The 20,400-nt window shown below is 44.9% G+C and overlaps 1 protein-coding gene across 12 annotated transcripts in view; it reads left to right on the top strand.

Annotated features, from left to right (window-relative positions):
- The first annotated feature begins 1,258 nt into the window (after window positions 1-1,258).
- TSPOAP1 (TSPO associated protein 1) overlaps window positions 1,259-20,400 on the top strand; it is a 253,855-nt gene continuing 234,713 nt past the window's right edge. For 11 of the 12 annotated variants that reach the window (XM_083172022.1, XM_083172018.1, XM_083172020.1 and 8 more), the window contains exons 1-2: window positions 1,374-1,475; window positions 15,217-16,427. In XM_083172022.1, the coding sequence (XP_083028148.1) occupies window positions 15,291-16,427 (1,137 nt within the window). In that variant the 5' untranslated portion in view covers window positions 1,374-1,475; window positions 15,217-15,290. The other variant, XM_083172017.1, reaches the window with a different exon arrangement.

Below are 20,400 nucleotides of genomic sequence, written 5' to 3'. Positions count from 1 at the left end.
TCCAGTACAAAAAGTTTGTGCTGCACATTAGCATGTGCTGTGCAATGTCATACCTCCCAACTTCGCACTGTCCCAAAGTCCCAAATGTCAACTTGGGGGCGTGGCCTAACGGGATTTTTTTTTCCGGCTGCAGGAATAGACACTGTGCGCACAGTGTCTATTCATGTGTGACAGGGGGGGACTCCCAACTGCCCCCCTGCCCAGGGAGGGTTGTGGGAACGTCCCAAAAAACCAGGACATTCCCGCAATAAACGGGACAGTTGGGAGGTATGCAATGTGTTTTGAATGCGTTGGAGCTTAAAATGGTGGTTAAAAAAAAAAACCTTAAAGAAATAAAGCACAATATTATTTACCAGTTATTTATTCAGCTGGCATGTGCACAGCGTCTATTCTTGCAGCCAGAGGGGCTGGGGGCATAGCCAGCAGCTCCGGTAGCTGCTGAACATGCCCCCATAGCGGCAAACACAGGGGCGTGTCCGTGCGTTAGCGTTGCGGGTACAGGCCACGCCCCCTAAAATTTTTGCCACGCACCTACAACGCGTGATATGTCCCGCCAGCCTAGCTTCAAAAGTTGGGAGGTATGGGGGAAGCCCAAACTCCGGACTGCAGGGCACACACATCCTCTGTTGCTATACTCTGCAGACAGCAGCGGAGACAGGGAGGAGGTGAATGGATGCCTGTGTGTGGCATCCATTCACCTCGCGGCTGGGGGTGCACGGCTTTGGTGCTGGGCTTGCCCTCAGCGCGGCGGTCTGCAAGCATGCGCCGACTCAGGAACCCCCTCCACCAGGGGGAAGCGTGCAGGGTAAAGGCGTGCGATGTAAAAGGTGACAAACCCCAGGTCGCACCCAGGTTGAGCTGGGTCCAAAAACCCGGGTGCGATCTGGCGTTTTGGTGCAAAAGAGGGCATGCTTGGATTAAATTATATACATTTTTTATATATATTTTAAAAAAAAGTTTTTTATCAAGGCACTGTATGATGGACAATAAAATACAGTTTATAGATAAGCAGCTTGTACTACAGCGTCATTATTTCCAGTAAAGCAAGCAATAACAAGTCAAGACAAAAATACAAATGATATACAATTCAACAATATTTAAAAATAAATAAATGTCAATATTTATATGGTTCATTTAATAGCCACAACATCAACATGTCACAGAGCAACACGCTCCAGAAGCCCAGGAGACTGGGCAGTGAGCGAGAGAGACTACTAACCACCTGGCACCTGGCTGAAACGGGATCGCGCATGACAGGGCAAGTGCACCTGCATGTAAAAGCAGGGAGGACGCGCGCGCGAGACGTCTCCTTCTCCTCCTCCGCAGCAGTGGGTTGGTTTCCGTCAGCGCGGGCGCGCAGGTGAGTGAGAGCGGGAAAAACACCTCACGCACGCGTGCATGTGTGTGTCGCTGAGGCGCGTAACCAGGCGGGCAGCACAGTAGCTACGCTCTGTGTCTGTCTGTGGCCGCCATAGGTATGACTTGACTGTACATGAGTTTTGAAAAAAATGTATTATGCATCTGTCACATGCAGGCGGTCTGTGTATTATTATTATTTAGATTTTGTTATACTTTATTTATATGGTGGCCCAGGAGATCTACAGCACCCAGTTACATGGTACATAAATTTAGGTTACTACAAGTCTTAAGCCCCGTACACATGGGGGAGATATATTGCTCAGCCCTATATTGCTAGCAATATAGGGCTGAGCAATACTGTATATTGCTCAGTGTCTCCTTTTCTCCTTTTCAAAGGGAACCTCTGCAGGCGGTGCCGCAGAGGTAATTAGCAAGCTCCTGCGACCAGCGATTAGAAGGGGGCTGAAAACGGGAGCACACTTCCATCACTGGCAATATGGTTGCCTGCGACCATATTTCCAGCGATTTCAGCCCCTATCGCCCCCGTGTGTACACAGCTTTAGTTTTCCCCTGCAGTTATATATACTTGGCTAAATTAAATGTTTTATTTAGATTGCAGGGAGTTGTTCAAATCCTACATATATCGCTGGTAAGCGGCTAAACCCCACCAAACTAATGGGCGCGATGTGAAAAAAGTCTTGTTTGCACGCCTAAAAGGGTGACTTCAGGTAATTCAGCTCGCCACCCCGGTGGGAGCAACCTGAATTGATGGCGCTGGCAGCCATATGCGCCTGAATGGAGCTACATATGAATAGCAGTTTTGGGCGGGCGCCTTCTAGTGGCTGCTGGCGCAAAACAAAAACCACATATAAATCTGGCCCACTATATTTTTCAAGTTTTTAGACTTTTTTTGTTTTGTGTTGGCTGGAATGTGCTGCCCGTCTCATACACAATCTTTCCCGAGCTGTCATGTTGTTCCCAGGTAATATTGCATTACCGTGTGTTGTGTACAGACTCTTCTATTGGTAAAGGTGCCCATAGACGCTCCGATGCGGCGGTGTCCATTTTTTACTTTGAGATGCGAACTCCCGCGGCATCTCATCGTACATGCTTTTCATCGCCTCGCATGCACAAGGCATGCGATGCGTGCTATTTAAGCACAAAACGGTACCTTACCAACTCACCCCGCAACTGGACTGCGTGTTACACACCATATGCAGTCCTTTTGCATATGATGTACTGTATGTAATCCCAGTCATGGCTGCAGGGTCAGACAATTCGGTACTTCCTCATCTTTGCGGCCACACTATGCCAGTTACGGTAGCCGCTACTTTACTGGGTCCATACCATCTGTTACCTTTAGTAAAGTCGTGGCGAGGGGAGCGGTGTGAGCTACCGTGCCCAAAGCGTGGCGAACGATGATGCAACGTTAAGCCCTGTACACACACATCGATTTGCTTTTGATTCGATGTTAGATTTGATTTCTATTAGATCTGGCATTAGATCTTTCCTTTCGATTTGGCATTAGATCTGTACTTTTGCATTAGATATCGAATTCGATATACATTCATGGTACATTGTACACATTTGATTTACTAGATCGAATTCGATATTTCCTTGGCTGCACAGTAGATTTTTTCTGTTCGATTTTGTGAAAACGGGAGCGCGCATCGAATCGAATGTAGATCGAAAGTGACACAAAACCCATTCGATTTCGTTTAGGATTCGATTTTGCTTCTATAAGCAAAATCGAATCGAAAATCGTGAAAAATCAATGCATGTGTACAGGACTTAAGTTCCGTAGCGTAAGCGGTGGCGGAAAAGATGGAGGAAGTACTGGCAAATATTTGGCATCCATGGCCATACAGATGGGTCTTTTCCCATCTTTGCAGGGGATGGCGCTGGCGTCGCCAGCCGCCATCCCCCGCCAGCGCCATGGCGATCGTGAGAAGGGGACGCGCGCGCACGTCCCCTTCCGACGGCGCTTCCATACGTTTCCCCGGGTCCCCGCCGGCTTGCCGGCGGTAACCCGGGGTCCCCGCCGACTGCCCGCACCCCCCACTAACCCCCCCTAACCCTGTCCGTCTCCCTGAGGCGGAGACGGACAGGGTTTCCGTCGCGCTAGCGAGGCTGCTGGCGGGTCGCCAGCGCGTACGTTCTGGCGACCCGCCAGCAAGGATGTACAGGATGACATACTGTATATTAGTGCTCATTCTAGCACCCGCTATCTGTGAAAACCCATGTAGTTCCTGTTCCCTGCCTGGAGTGTCGCTGTCTGCTGTGGTGTTTCTAGAATAGGTTTGGTTTGCATATCAGTGCTGATATACAGACAACACTGTGCTAGAAGCACTAAAGCAGACAGGGACACCCCAGGCAGGGAAGAGGAACTGCATGGGTTTTCAAAGTTAGCGGGTGCTAGAATGAACACTACATATAGGGAGCCAATCCAATGCGCACTGGACCGCGCATTGAAACTGAGGTAAAAACACACTTTTCACTTTATTTATTGGCTTGGTGGGTCCAATCGTGTGAAAACGGGCGATATTGTATGAGTGTAACACATGCAAACAAACAATATAATAACCAAAACGTGGTAACGTTCTGAACTGTAGTTGTCTCAACACAAATTAGGATAATTTTTGTTGCAACATACATGTTCTTAAACTCTGTCCCCTTGACCACACACATGTTTTCTAGGTCTCGGAAAGTGGCCCATTTACTATGGATTGCATATACAATACGATCTGGGTGGGATCTTACCACCTAGGATTGCATTGCAATATGCAATCCTAATTGGTGAATGTATGTACAGCCGGGGGCTCTGCACGTGCACTTAGCCCTGACCTCCCTGCCAGCGCTGTGGTAAGTGCACCGTTGATTACAATGGGCTATGCCATCTCAGATTGAGGCAGCTGTGTGTCCTGATATTTGGAATGCTTTGCATTCCAGATATTGGTACATCGGCCACATCGCATCTCCCATAGAAATGTGTTGGGGATGCTGCTGCGTGCGGGACAGGCGGTATTGCTGCAGGTATTGGAGATTCCTACTGTGGTCCCTACATACATGCCAAGTGTTCTGTTGTGTGCCAAAAATTTACACTGTAATGCCTACTACACATCACTCACCCATTACATGCCATAATGTCCATTAAACATTATGCCACACCGTAATACCTATTACATATTATGCCACACGCCATAATGCCCATTACACATTATGCTACATAAGTGTCGCTTACCTAAATGCTCGTTGCTACGGGTTGCATGCTTGTTGCCAGGCTACATGCTTATTGCCAGGGGAGATTACACCCCCTCCCCCCCCCCCCCCCATGCTGGAGACTGGGAGCCCCAGTCAGGTGACATTGGAGACACCGCGCCGGAGAGAGGGACCCTGGCGCAGTGAGAGGGAGCCAAGCAGAGTGCTGGACAGCCCTCCCTGTATGTAGCGCTGCAGTGCTACATACAGGGAATTCTCTGGCAGTGATTGACAGCTCCCTCCGATGGGGATAGCTGCTGGGACCCAGGGATACTCTGCACACACTCACTACTCTCTCACTGCCACAGCACCGGATCACCACCTCACAGGGCAAGCTGACTGCTACTCTCAGAAGGTGCGCTGGTTACAACTGACACACTGTGCAGGGACAGGGGAACGCCCACTGCTGGGGACGGGGAGCGCAGTTGGACACATCCTACGGGGCTGCCGCTGCTGCCATAAGGAGACCGGTGCCAAACCAACAAAGCGCACAACACTCTGCCTGGCCAGAGGAATGCCTGGTGGCAGGGTGCACCTTGCCAGGGGGAACGTCCGAAAAAAACGCTCTGGGGAGAACGCTGCATGCTGGCAGTACTTAATATTTGCAGCTAACCCCCAAAAACTGTCTTTTTTTTTTTGTTGTTTTTTTTTTGGCAATTTGCTAAGTTGGTTAACTGATAAATGGGCCCTAGAATCACAGGTGAAAAAATGAACTCCACTTGTGGATCTCTTAAAATGTGTCAGTAACTAATAAGTAGAGACAGGATTATATGCAACATAAAAAGCTTGAAATATGCATGCAAATATGCATGAAAAATACTTAAAATATGCATTAAAAAGTGTTAAAATATGCTACATTAAATAATAAAATAAGTAATTTTTCACTTATTTATTTAAAAATCAGCATACAATTAGTTGCAAATAACCCTCAAAAATAGGCCCACAGCACCTGCAGATGTCTAGTGCTTTACACTGGATTTTTTTCTTCCTGGCTGCTACAGCATCCAAAGCTCTTCTTGCATCAACTACACAGACCCTCATCTCCACCACCGATGGAACAAATGTCAGCATAGCACGTGAGGGCGCGCAGTGGAAGGATTCCTCCCTGCGACGCATACTCACTGTGACACGGCATTTCCTCCACGCCGTGTGATGTCACAACTCTTCCGCCCGCCTCCTCTGTTGCAGAAGTCTGTCTCTTGGTGTAAAGTCCCAGGCCAGGGGCAGGCAAAGGTTCAGGAGCTTCGTAATGGCATCCGCCCCGACTGACTTTTATCAACATGGATTGGCAGCCTAGAGCAGTGTCAGACATATCGTACATCCAAGGTTCCCCACACTGCGCACATATTGCCCCAGCCTGAACACTCTACCACTACCTGGCCAGCAGCAGCAGGGCAGAGCAGTGCTGTAACTTGCGGGTGGAAAGGGGGCGGGGCCTAAAATATGCACCAATACTAGATTTTAGGTAAAATATGCAATAACCAGTGAGAATGGGCAAAATATGCAAATGCATATGCAAATATGCAAATGCATATAATCCTGTCTCTACTAATAAGTATACATCCACCTTCTGGGTGATCTGGACAATGTGAACTGTCTGGGGTCCTGAGGACTGATTTGGCGAACCACTGTTATAACACAAAAGTCCAGAGGCCTATCTATCCAAAAGTTTTCTCTGCAAACATGGATTACCCTCTCGTTGGATATCCTCCATCAGTGTTATTATTGGTGATGTGCGCGGCATGGACAGGCCGTTTTTAGTAGGTCGCTGTAGCAGGATGCATTTTGCCCTTGATAAGTCAGGCAGGGCTTGGTGCCTGCTAAAACAGCCTAGCGTGAACAGAACATGTGTGCTTATTCAGTTCATGTAGGCAGTTGTTCATATACAGAATGGGGGAATACAATGCCATTTACAGTATCGTATATTGTATTATGTATTCCCCTGCACTAATATGGTATGTTAGGGAAAGCTTAAATTTAGCATTTTATTTAACAGATCACGCAAAGCTTACAGATGGAGCGCCTCTCATGCAGCGCCAAGGCTCGCCAGAATGTCCCCGCTGGCTGAGAGGCGCTCCATCTGACTGGGACGCGCGATCGTCTCACACGCACGCGCGTCCCAGTCACTCAATGGCAGGGATCAAGGGCAGGCGCCAGAGAACCCTGTCAGAATGGGTCACGCGAGCGTCTTGTGCATGCATGCCCCCTTCCTGCAGCTGTGGGAGGCTGGCGATTCTATCCACTGCCCCCATCTGTATGTTAACCAATTGCTGGCAAGCTGCAGTACATTTATTTTGGCCTTGTAACTCTGAGGCTATGAGGTGTTTTCAAATGGCCGCAGGATTCAATATTGTCTGCTGTCTAGCATTTTGCAGGTCTTTTCAGTTGCAGGCTCCACTTACTGCAGATAAGAGACTTGCGGTAAGTAGGGTTTTATTAACCTCCCTGTGTCTTCCGTGAGCTTTTTGCACTTATGGGATAACACACGTTCGATGTTAAAGCTCAGGGCTGTCCTCCTGTGGTTAGCCCCTTGTCTAATTAAATATGTTCTATAGATCTTATACTGGGATTGAAATGAGTAAATTCAGCCCCTCCCAACAGGCATAGGGCCAGATACACTAAGCTTCAAAAGTGATAAGAGAGAGTGATAAACAGCCAGCCAATCAGCTCCTACCTGCCATGTTACAGAAAAATGTCAAGCAGGACCTGATTGGTTGTTTATCACTCTCCATTTTATCACTTTTGAAGCTTATTGCATCTGGCCCATAGTCTTTATGGGGAACTTAATTCTGGATTTTGACACCTACATCCTGCTGTCATCGCAAGTTGTGATGTCAGCACAACCGTAAGTACCCAATATGTGTGACACTGCGCCCTTACGCTGTCCTCCACCGTGCTGAAATGCGGCAGCGATCTTTCTGTGTGTGTTATCATGTGTAATGGTTATTACGGTGTGTGGTATAATGTGTAATTGTCATTATGACAGAAAATGTAATGAGTATAGTATGACAATGTTTAATGGGCATAATCATAGTGCAGTGTGCAATTATTATTGGTACTTGTTTCCTAGCACGGCCACACCGATTTACATCGGGGTGGTCGTGTCGGAAAAATCGGGTTGATCGCATCGCATGCGATTTGGTCGCATGCGATGCGATCGATGCGACCGACCCGATTTTCGACCCGATTTTTTGATTGAATGAAATGTAAATCGGGTCCCTGGGACCCGATTTTACATTGGATTCAATGTAAAATATTCCCTAGTCCCCCAAATTTAACGACGTAAACCCCACCCCACGATAGACGCCAACCCGAAGCGTGGCGAGCGGCGGCGGTGCGCGTCCTCCGACCTTTTCATTCCCCTACTATCCACGTCGGCGTGGAGTTGAGAATAGAATAGTGTGGCGAGCGCAGCGAGCCACCGAGCCCGAAGCGTGGCGAGCGCACGCGTATACCTGTGAAGTTATACGCGTCCCCTCGCGGGGCTCGCTGCGCTCGCCACGCTTCGGGCTCGGTGGCTCGCTGCGCTCGCCACACTATTCTATTCTCAACTCCACGCCGACGTGGATAGTAGGGGAATGAAAAGGTCGGAGGACGCGCACCGCCGCCCCTTGCGTGCTCGCTGCGCTCGCCACTCTTCGGGTTGGCGTCTATCGTGGGGTGACGACTGGGACATCTATAATGTGAAATGGGTCATATTGGCCCATTTCACATTTTTCACATTTTTTTAAAGGTGAGATGGACTTAATCAAGTCCATCTCATCTTGTGCCATTATAATGGCACAAGACCGACGCGATCCTCACGATTTCAATGTTAAAAAATATTTTAACATTGAAGCCTATGGGGAAATCGGGGGCGTCGGTCGCGTCGGGACCAATGTTAATGGTCCCGACCGACGCGATGCCCCCGATATTGTACCTTTGCCGGCAAAATGGACCTGATTTCAAAGGAAATCGGGTCCATCGCGTGGATCGTGTACCTTTAACTTAAAGGTACACGATCCACAAGATTGTGGCCGTGCTAGGAAACAAGTACCTTATTATTTTTTTTTTGCTTCTAATGTAAATTTGTAATATAAAATGTGCCCTGCTCAGTGGTCAGCACCCTGCCCTAAACACTAGAGAGAACACGAAATACAGATTTTTTTTCCCCATCCTAACAGCACTGAGGTCATGGGTTCGATTCCCACCATGGCTCTAAAGGCCCATACACACTTGCCGACTTTAAGCTCCCGCATCATCGCTAGCAAAGTGGGCCGTCTGCTGGTTTTACTAGCATGTCTGGAGATGATGGCTCATATTTGAGCCATCATCGCCAGGTGTGTACGGCAGCCGGGCTGAAAGATCAGAGACTTTCAGCCCAGCTAACCGGCCGCTACCGCCCCCCCATCACCCCCGCCCCCATTGCCCCCGCCGCCCACAATCACCGCACCCCCGTCGCCCCCGCACCCCCTGTCACATACTTACCTGCCGCCGTGTCCACGCCGCTGCTCTGCGTCTCCCAGTCAGTCCCCGGCCAGGTCACACACACGCAGCCCGGCGGAGCGCCCCGCCCCCAGTTGACTGCTCTGCTGCTCCACAGTGTGACCGTGGAGCATATAAACGCCACTGGCCACCAATGTGTTTATATAAGCCACTGGCCACCAATGTGTTTAAGCCAGTAATATATAGATTGCTGGCACATGCCAGCAATCTATATATTACTGGTACCACTGGGCACCAATGTATATATATAAGCCAGTAATATATACATTGCTGGCCCATGCCAGCAATGTATATATTACTGTCACCACTGGGCACCAACGTTATTTATAATAACCCAGTAATATATACATTGCTGGCACATGCCAGCAATGTATATTTCACTGGCACCACTGCCCACCAATGCATATTTATAATAACCCAGTAATATATACGGTATATATCACTGGCACCACTGCCCACCAATGTATAATTTTTATGGCGGCAATGTATACATTGCCATGCAGGCCAGCAATGTACAGTGGGGGTTATTCTGGTTGATTCGCAAGGCTGCGATTTTGCAGACTTGCGAGTCCACCAACCCCCGCACGGCGAATGAACGCCCACCAGCGCCCCCCTCGAAGTGCGGGTTCGCCCGCACAGGCTGCGAATGGATGTTTAGCATAAACATCCATTCGCATGCTGAGGGTAACCGCCCACATCTTTCGATGGTCGTCGAACATCAAAAGATGTGGAAGGTACACGCATATTAGTGACTTTTAAGTCACTTACATATGCGTGCACGCTGGCACGGATATGGGCGGGCAGCTGACATCCGGTGATGTCAGCTGCCCGCCCCCGCTCTTGTGTCATGGCCTCATTACCATGAGAACGCCCAGCGTCTCATGGGAACGCCCATGGAATGCTGGGCATTCTCATATGGTAATGAGGCAGCCGTGGGTGCACACACCATACTTCTGTAAATGCGCAGCACCACCGAAGAAACGTGAATAACCCCCAGTATACGTTACCGCCGCCACTGGCCACCAATTTCTTTTTTATGGCGGTAATGTATACACGTAACTCCCCCTTGGTCACAAGCACTTTACTACCCCATGGCATCAAGCATGAAGATGCTGGCATTGAGCAAGTAACCCCTAGCAATTAACATGTAGGTAAGCGGTACTAATGTGGCATAATATGTAATAGCCATTGAGGTGTGTGATATAAAATGTAATGGCCATCACGGTGTGTTGCATAATATTTAATGGGCATCACAGTGTGCGGCAATATGTGTAATAGGCATTATGGTATGTAACTTAGTGGGCATCACGGTGTGTGACATAATGTGCAATGGCCATTGCAGTGTGTGGCATAACATGTAATGGGCATTACGATGTGTGGCAGCATGTGTAAGTGGCATTACGGTGTGCAAAATCAAGAATAAAATATTAGCAAATATTTAAAAAAAACATGAAAAAGGAAGGAAAGAGGTTGTCTGTGGGTGGGCGACTGTAAGGGATCTCTCAAAACAAAGGTGGTTACCCTAATTTTATTATGTCAGTAGAGTATACACTGTTGGCGTAGGTGATTGGAATTCTCCCTACATGCACGGTTGCAAATACAACCGTAGCCGTGCACATGGGCAGGATTTCCCCGGGTGGGGCGGCGTGTACCTGATCTCTGGACTCTGAATAAAAGCAGCCCAGCTATCAATTTTCAATATGGCACCAAGAACAGAAATGCACTGAATAAAATGGCCTCTGCTCCCACCCTTGGAATTCAAACCCCGCCCATTATGTAAATAGCCTTTTATATGAAAGATTTTCAGCATAGTCTTTCACCTCCTGAAAATCTCTTGCTCTTTGGGGAAAATAGCTCAGTGTGTACGCACTACTTTCAGGAAAGATCTATCTATTAGAGATTTTGGCAAAGTCTTTTGAAATGAAAATCTTCTAGTGTGTATGGGCCTTAACTGTGCAGAGTTTGTATATTCTCCCTGTACTTGCGTGGGTTTCCTCCAGGTACTCTGGTTTCCTCGCACAATCCAAAAATATACTGGTAGGCTAATTGGCTCCCAATAAATTAACCCTAGAATTTCTGTGTGCATGTATATGTGTTATGCGGAATATGTGTGCACTATATAAGAAACTAAATAAAAAAAAAAAAAAATTTAGCTGAGCACTGTCTCCACCATGTGGCTATTGTTGGTATTATGTTAACTCGTTTACATTTACTAATTATGGGGTGTTTTTATTTTTTATTATAAAGGCTAGGATTAGGGTGGCCAATCCCGGGATCAGGATCGGCGGGATCCCGGGATTTGGTCCCAAAATGTTCAGGATTTCAATCCCGTGAGAGATCAGGCGGCGAGTGGGATCTGTCCTCTGTCACTCACTGTCGGGCGGGTTCCGGACTCACTGGGCGGTGAGCCGGTTCCGGCCTCTGACTTCCGTGACACTGGAGAGGTCAGGCGGTGAGTGGGTTCCAGCGCCTATGGGTCACGCTGTGCAGGCCGCAGCACTGCACCTCCGGCACTCGCTTGCGGCACCCGGCGTCTCGTGACAATACACTGCAATCACCTCTATCCAGAGTCATAGCCGCCGCCTGTCTCCATTCCGCTGTCGCCTGCCCCACTCCACTGCAGTATGGCTCCACTAAAGTAAGGGGGACAGGGGCGGTTTTCTTTTAGGTATGTGAATCCCGGGATTGAACATTTTTTCAATTCCGATTCCCGGGATTTTAAAAATGCCCCGGGATTGGCATCCCTAGCTATGATGTTTACCACCTAGGTGTTTTACAATTTAGGGTGGTATTCAATCTGCCAATAATTTCCACTGGGGGATATGTCTGCACATGCCTATTCAATGCTGCCATTTCCGACGGCATTGAAAGCTGTCATTTTTTTTTTTTTTAAGACAAAACTGTTTAGTTGGAAACGGCCGTGGATTGGACAATCCAAGGCCGTTTTCCAACAAGCCGCATCTGAAACTCGACAGTCGATTTAGTGTCAGAAGCCGGCGAAAATGGCCAGGATTCCAACTGTCGGGACATTCAGTTGTTTGACCTTTCTTATATACTTGTGGTTGAACTATGTTCATAAAGCAAGTGAGACGGTGATTCCCCATTTTAATTCCATGTTAATTTGAATGCGGTTCAGAGTGTGCATTACAAGTAGAAACCCCACCATAATAGGCTGTATGCCCCTTTTCCACTAAATTTCACAACACGTAAGTCCTAGTGCTAGACACCCTGGACTAGTTATATTAAATAAGATTAATTATGAGTGTATCCCTGCTATAATTAAAGTTTTTGAGGTTGGCATATACAACCATTGGAAAAACAAAACCGTATGCCATGTACTTTTAGATTGTGTTAACATTTTGAATAGCATCTTCAATATTACAGGACCATCAACAGAATGACCATACTGACTGTTGCCAGCAAATGTATTAAGCACTTATGAAAAATTTGGTAGAATTTATACTTACCTTACATTGACTAACAAATTATACAGGGAGCACCTTTTCCGTGATTGCCCAGAAGAATGATTTGGTACAGTAGGAGGGGTTTTGGAGGCCTTCTGTTGTATACCTTCTTCTTTGCTCCTTCAAAGGAGCTATTTATTGTTATCAAGGTGTTGATTGGATATATTGCTGATAAGAAAATTGCATTAAGTCATTAGAGAAGTACCGGATATGTGAAGCTAAAATGATTGTTTGTTCAAGCATACAGTGGTGCATAGAGATGGGATTTTTGGATTTCAGACTTAATTGAATGACTTTGAAGAAAATCTTTGTTAACCACTATTGCCTTCTAAGGTGAACAGGTAGTGCCCCCTTTTTCCCCCCTCTAACTCTGTATGATGTTTTATGGTTGGATTCCACTGAAAGAACATAAAATACTGGGCAGCATAAGTAGGAGCGCCAGTATTTTTTTCTATGTGCACATTGTTTATATTCTGACACTGATTTCCTGGCCTCTGCTGCGTGATTATACCGGACATGGGGAGTCCAATTTAGATGATCCGACGCTTCATCTTCTGGGGTAAAGCAGACGATCAGGGAAGCATCAGGAGATACCTATTTACACGAGATGCCTTCTGTGGCATTAACATATTTTTCAGTACAAATTATTCTAAAATGGCTATAGCTTGAAATGTTTCTCTATGGCTGTGATTTACTGAAAATCTGTATGAGCTCAATTTTTATATAAGATGTTTTTTAGTCTTAGAAGTTTAAGACTGCGATATTGAAGGTACAAAATGACCAGGACAAGACAGTAAGTCTGAATATCTCCTGGACAAAAGCAAATACAGAGATAGCAAGGGGATGCAATACGTAGACTTGAAGGCCATAGAGACAACCAATTTCGGGATCTAGACAAAGCTGGCCAGTAAGACTCAATACTTGTGAGCAATTAAATTGAATAAATATTGAAGAGAAAGAAAGAGGTAGAGGCTGGGCAGTTGAGGAATATACGTGAAAGGAGGGCCGGAGGTGTCTATTATATATGTATAGGCTGACCACTGTCCCTGTTATCCTGTATCCAATTATTATTGATGTATTCACTAATCAACTTTTTCTTATGTCAAGTCTGCATTTGCAATACATGTGATCAAGCTATCTTTTAGGTAAAGCATTGTCATTAATTGTCTAAGTGTTTGCTGTTCTAATTAAGGGTTATAAAATACTTCAATATCAGTCCACTTTTCCAGGTGCAAGAAGAATGTGTTCAAAGTCAGGTGTTAGGAGGCAAATACCATCTATTAGGCACTCAAAACCCTTCTTCAGACCGGTTTAGGCAATTTTCGTTGCTAACATTGGTGCTTTTTAAGGGGGTCTGAACAGAGGAACGATTGGCATTTGAATAACACCCTTTGAGTGATCGTGGCTCTAGCCCAGGCATTCCCAACCACGGTCCTCAAGGCACACCAACAGTGCAGGTTTTAGTGATATCCAGGCTTCAGCACAGATGGTTTAATCAGAATCCCTCAGATACTAATTAAGTCACCTGTGCTCAAGCCTGGATATCTACAAAACATGCACTGTTGGTGTGCCTTGAGGACCGTGGTTGGGAATGCCTGCTCTAGCCTCTAGGGCAGGGGATAGCCAACTCCAGTCCTCGAGAGCTACCAACAGTTAATGTTTTCCAGGTCTCCTCGCAGAATCACAAGTGAAGTAATTAGCTCCACCTGTGGATCTATTAAAATGTGTCAGTAAGTAATGAGTGCACCTGTGCCCCAGCTAGGTTGTCTGGAAAATGTGAACTGTTGGTAGCTCTCGAGGACTGGAGTTGGCTACCACTGCTCAAGGTTTATTTTATTGCCAGATAAACGTTTGACTTTTGAGGAAAAATTAAATTTAACATGATGTGCTTTTCTGTAAAGGCATAGGTAGCCCATTGGTACTGCAAATTTTCCTTGTACCTCTATGCAATTTTGGTACTAGCACTTCTGTCCATTATTTGTGTACCTGAGCTCTACGGTGATGCTCGGTGGCACATTACACTGAATTGAATCAACTCCAAATAACACTGCAGTACATGAAATGACAGTCTATCAATGAATTGGAGTGCAACAAATTAATCTGCCTGTTTCACCAGCACCTCAACCTGTGCAGTTAGAAATGCAGTGCCTGTTGCAGGCCATGTAAGAGGCAGGGGGAACTTGAGTTGGGCAAATGCTTCTAGTTACCATATTTTTATGTTTATCTGCCATTTGGATCTTGTTGTGACAATGTGGGGGTATTCAATTAATCCTTTTTTTTCGGCTAGCCAAAAAAACCACACTTCCTATTTAATTGCAGATGGTTTTTCTTCTGATGCACTTTCCCTTAAGTAATTCGCCAATCCACGTATTTTCAAACTGTGACGATTTTTTGACTGTCTGCAAAATGGACACTAATTGAATACCCCCAAATGTCCTTTTATTGGAGGATGGCATTTTTGCTATAAATGTTACTTTCATTATAGTAATGGTCATCGACGACTAGCTTATAAATTATACACTATTGTATTTGTTGACAGTTGCTATCACATAGCGGAGACTGTTTTGCTTACATTTTAGAAGTCTGACAAGCTAACTTAATTTCACCTATTCTGGCTACATTAATTTTAAAATGTTTTCTTTTTAACCAGGTTGTTCCACAGGCTCCTCTCCTTTACATGATCTCTACATTCCATCTCTGCTGTTTGACCCATGCTGATTTACCATGTTAAAGGAGAGCATTAACAATTCCCGTTTCTCACCCAAAGACTCAGACCGCTGTCTAATGGGTGAATATAAATTGGAGATTGAACTGTTAAACCAGGAGTTAGAAAATGAAAAATGTAAAGCACGGGAGGCTAGAAAAAAGTTTGCCTATGAACGGAAACGATCTAAAGAAACGTACGAAAAAGAAAAAAACAAGCTAGTGGATGACCTGAAGTCTAAGTGGGAACAGCAGAAAACTCGTGAGGTACAGGAGATAAAGGACGCATTATTGCGAGAAAGGGAATTGGAAATAAAACATCTGATGAGATGGAAAGAAGAGGAACTGAGAGAGCTCCAGATTGTTCTGCAGAAAGAAAGAGATACAGCAATAAAACAGGCCAGGGAGCTGCAGAGACAGTTGGTTGATGAATTGCTCAACAAGCGCTATGCAGGGAAGTCTAGTAGTGCCAATAAAAATGAACCAATATCTTCTGCTAGCCATTGTAAGCTTCAGGATATTCTGTCTCAGCTTAGATGGGATTATGATAGTGAACAGGCTGCACGCATTCGACATCTCAAAGTGGAACTGGACTTGGAAAGAAGTCTTTTTATTAAATACATTTTAGAGAACTCTAGTAGCAATTTATCTGCTTTTTTACGAGGAAGCGAAAAGAGTTTAGACAGAGGAGACTTTAAATACGGGCGCTATTCTCTTGGGAGCCAGACTACCAAGCCATGTTCGATAAAAATAGTTAGACAACGATCTCTTGAAATTGCGGGCTCCCATAAACGATCTCCTGAAAGTATATTGTTACGGTCGAGATCACTTGAATGTGCAGGAAGTGAATTCCTGCATAACTCAACTGAGAGGTCATGGAGATTAAGCCCAGAGAGGATCATAATGCCCAGACAGAGAAATTGTCATGAGACTCTCACATTGGAGACCAATTTTACCCTTTCAGAAGTGAAAAATGATTCAATACACCAACCAATTTTAGAGCAGCAGCTGCCTCCGTTCCCCGAAAACACACAGGATTCTTTTCACAATGTTTCAACAGTGATGGAAGATAACTGTGCAATATCAGTGGATACACTGGATTGCAACCAAAGTCTTGGTTCAAATGCTCACAGTGTTGATATTTTACAGCACCAGTCGGTAAGATTTTTGTTTTCCCCGTTTTACTATAATACATAGGTGATGTTAGTATATGTGTACATTTTTGTAAATAATTATCCAACAAGTTAGTTCTTATGAATAGTTAGATCTTATCATTCAAATTGCTTTTCTATGGCCTGTGCAAAAGCACTTGGCCTACTTCCTTGTGTTTTGTGTCCACAGAACTTTTTGAGGACTTCTATGGTTCGGATACTCAACAGTAGGAGGTGCATTATCCCATATATATCATTAATTAAATATAGTTTTGAAATCTTTAGATGAACAGAATAATCCAATGTAGTCTCTACACTGCTTATTAACACAAACTTACTGTTCTGGGATGATTTTTTTTCTTTGTTTATTAGCTGCAAGTTTTTGTAGTAAACTTGAAAATTGGGGCCAATTCAAGTGTTGGCGCCCTATGCTAATGGGTGTACCAACGGAATAGCTCCGATAGACGCCCATTAAAATGTGCTGGTGTTAAAGTGAGAGGTCATTAACCAAAGCATTATGCTTAGTGTTTATTCTAGCACCCTGCACCTTTTTAAAACCTGTGCAGTTCCTTTTGCTGCCTGGGGCATTGCTCTTTACCTTAGATCTGTAAATCCGTGCTGAGATACATCCAGGGGGCTCAAATGAACACTAATATGTGGAAATCTAAACCGCTAGGCTAATATAGTACCTCATGGCTATGTAAATCGCACCCTTAAGGGAGATTCAGTAGTCTCATGCTGCAAAGTAATGGGTTCCCGACAGAGTAAATCAATTGTTTTTTTTGGTGGCCATTACTTATTACACCCCGATGCAATGGGGGCAATTCCATTGTTTATGGCTCCCAAAAATAGGTTAAAATTTTTTTTTAACTGCAAGCACATCATTAAGGAGAGCTTTAAAGATAAGAAATTGTATCCATTTTAACACTACAGGACAATGGTTTCCCCCTCTATTTAGACCAGGCATGTCCAACGTTGGCCCTCCAGATGTAGTGAAACTACACATCCCAGCATGCTTTGCAATAGTTTTAGCATTCTCTAATAGCAAAACTGTGTCAAAGCATGCTGGGATGTGTAGTTTCACAACATCTGGAGGGCCAACGTTGGACATGCCTGATTTAGACTGTAAGCTTCTTGGAGCAGAGCGCTGTTCACTTTTGTTCTTACAGCCCTCTTCTTGCATTTCAAATACATCTCTTACCTACCATCAATACCCGCGTCTCTTTTCACTTGTGTTCACCTCTATCAATGACAACGTGCACCTGGTAGCATGTAGACTACTCCTCTGCTTCCTTACATCTCAGCTGTATTGTGTACTAAGAATTGTGCTTCTAATTGTTACCTGTGCTCTATTTTAGTTCTATAGTTCCTCTTATGTTTAGTTCTGTGTACCCTGTATTGTTCTATATACAGCACTACAAACCACTTGTGGTGCCTTACAAATAAAATGTAATAATGGTAATAGTAATCAGCTCATAACTATGTTACCTGCAGTATTTTTATAGCTTTCCACTTTTTTCACTCTTCAAGGCCCTGCATAACACAGCATTTATGATACTTCTGTACAATGTGCATGATTATATATGTGAACTATAAAGAAAGACACCCAAAATGACACCCTCAGCCAGGGGTGTAAATGTAAAAGAAAATGGAAGGCAGATGCCACCAATCCTGAAGGGGGATCTCCACAAATCTATGTTTCTCTAGGTTCTGCTTTGTTTCTCAGCAAGAATAACCAGGCAGTCTAGGAGCTATGGGCCTTATTCTAGTTCACTCTTTCTGACAATATCCTCCTTAGATGGACAAAACCATGTGCACTGCAGGGGGGCAGATGTAGAATGTGCAGAGAAAATTAGATTTGGGTGAGTTATTTTGTTTCTGTACAGGGTAAATACTGGCTGTTTTATTTCTACACTGCAATATAGATCTCACTTTGAAGTAAAACTCCACTCAAATCTAATTCTCTCTGCACAAGTAACATCTGCCCCACCTGCAATGCTCATGGTTTTGTCCATCTAAGAAGGGGTTTGTCAGGAAGTGAACTAGAATAAGGCCCTATGTGCTTCATTCTTACCTATTTCATGCCTGGGTTGTTGGTTGCTTTTGTTCTTCTAGCACAGACTGATTAGTATTTCAGAACTGAGAAGACCAGACTGTGCTATGAGCGCCAAAACAGATAGCGATCCCCCAGACACAAAAGAGTTTTTAACGATCCCCCCAGGCACGAAAGAGCGATGCCCCAGGCACAAGGTTTTTGAATGTACAGTATTCTAGAATGTACAGTAAATGTGGAGGAGGATGGTGAATGTGATCAGAAGGAGGCAGGGTGTCTCCCACAGGAGGCAGCACCTATGGAGAGAGACTTCCTCTTGAGTTCACAATCTTCCCCTCCTTTTCGTGGCTATATAGAGGGCACAGACAGCCACACAGGGGACCATATTCCCCACAGCAGATGATCTGGGCCAGGCCCCTCTATCGAGCCTAAACCTAGATAATTAGCACTCCACCCCTGGAGAGAGAGTGTGTCTGTATTGCAGAGATGGGGTTTTGTTGGTGAATGTGGGGGTTTGGTATATGAAGAGGCACTCTTTATAGAAGCACTTTTTATTTGTTTTATGTCAAAAGCCACTGAAATGTATACCTCAGCCAACAATGATCCTATGGATATCCTAATATCTCACCCTGCATTCATAATGGCAAAAGTGTTGTGTGAACTTGTTTAGGACAAGTACAGAAATATAAACATCGCTATATTAGCAAACTACACTGAAATAAGTATCAGGTTGGCAGAAAACTGAGAGATTAGATGGGAGTATGGATAGTAGATAATCTAAGAGTTGGAAAAAGCACACGAGGAATCTTCTTCTTATCCTATCTCCACTTCCCTTTTCCTACCGTATGCCTCCCGCTTCCTCCTATATTTATTTCTCCCACCTCTCCCTCGTAGCTACCATCCAAACTGTTTCCAGCTTTCCACTACCCCCCCCCCCTTTATTTTGCCCTATCACCCTACCACCTATCTATCTGACACTTCTCTTGTTTTAGTTTAATTAGAATGTTTTGCCATAATATTACTGTATATTTATGCTATTTTTACTACCCTAGTTTGAACAGGCTTCAGTTTTGTTTGTTCTAATAGTTTTTATTTAATCAGCAATTCCAAGGTCACTTTACATATCTTTAATAGCTAAAACCCATGCTGCCAGTAAGTACGAACATTCCTGATGACTGGTATTTGTCCAGCTATACTGTAGTTGCAATAGTGGGTCAAAAACTTTCTTAAATCATGGCACCCCTAGAGTATTAGCATTTTTGTTGTTGATAAATTTGGAAAGAAATATTAAATTAAGTAAACGTTACCTTCCGGTCATCCTTTAGGTGCCAATATTCCTGTGCGTTTTGAACTAGATCGCATCGCATGTAATCAAATCTCATGCGATTTGCGTGCAAAGCAATCGGGAGCTAGTTCAAAAAGCATGGGATGCACAGACTATGTGCTGTGTGATGGGATGCCCACAGAAGCGAGCATCGCACAGCACCCTCACACCATGTATGGGCACCTTAAGTTTCAATTATGTGGTGTACAGTTCCATTCTGGTTGTTCACATGTTTTATGGTTGGCATGCAGCACTGGTTTTGTTGATCACTTTGACCATATATAATTTTAGTTGGTCCTGAATTACCAACCTGCGGCACTCAATGGATGCTTAGTCGCACAGTTTGGGAATCAAGGCCTAACAACACAAATGTTAACTAACAGATAAAATAGACAAAATAAAGCTGAAACCTGACCAACGTGTTGGGGAACTCAATTTGCCAATCTGGAAAGGTGAATTCTACCCAACTCAAGAATTAACTCTTTCTTCATAACAAATTCGAAAGTTTGGATGTACACTACAGTAACTGGCTGGTACATGCTCAAATCTGCAATTGTGGGGGTGGCAGCAGATTGTGCCAATTAACCCTTTGAGTGCCAACTT

Source organism: Crinia signifera, chromosome 2 (assembly GCF_055691185.1).
Source record: "Crinia signifera chromosome 2, ASM5569118v1, whole genome shotgun sequence".
Taxonomy (NCBI): domain Eukaryota; kingdom Metazoa; phylum Chordata; class Amphibia; order Anura; family Myobatrachidae; genus Crinia; species Crinia signifera.
The sequence above is the reverse complement of the archived record's forward strand: the minus strand, read 5'-3'. Positions and strand labels throughout refer to the sequence as shown.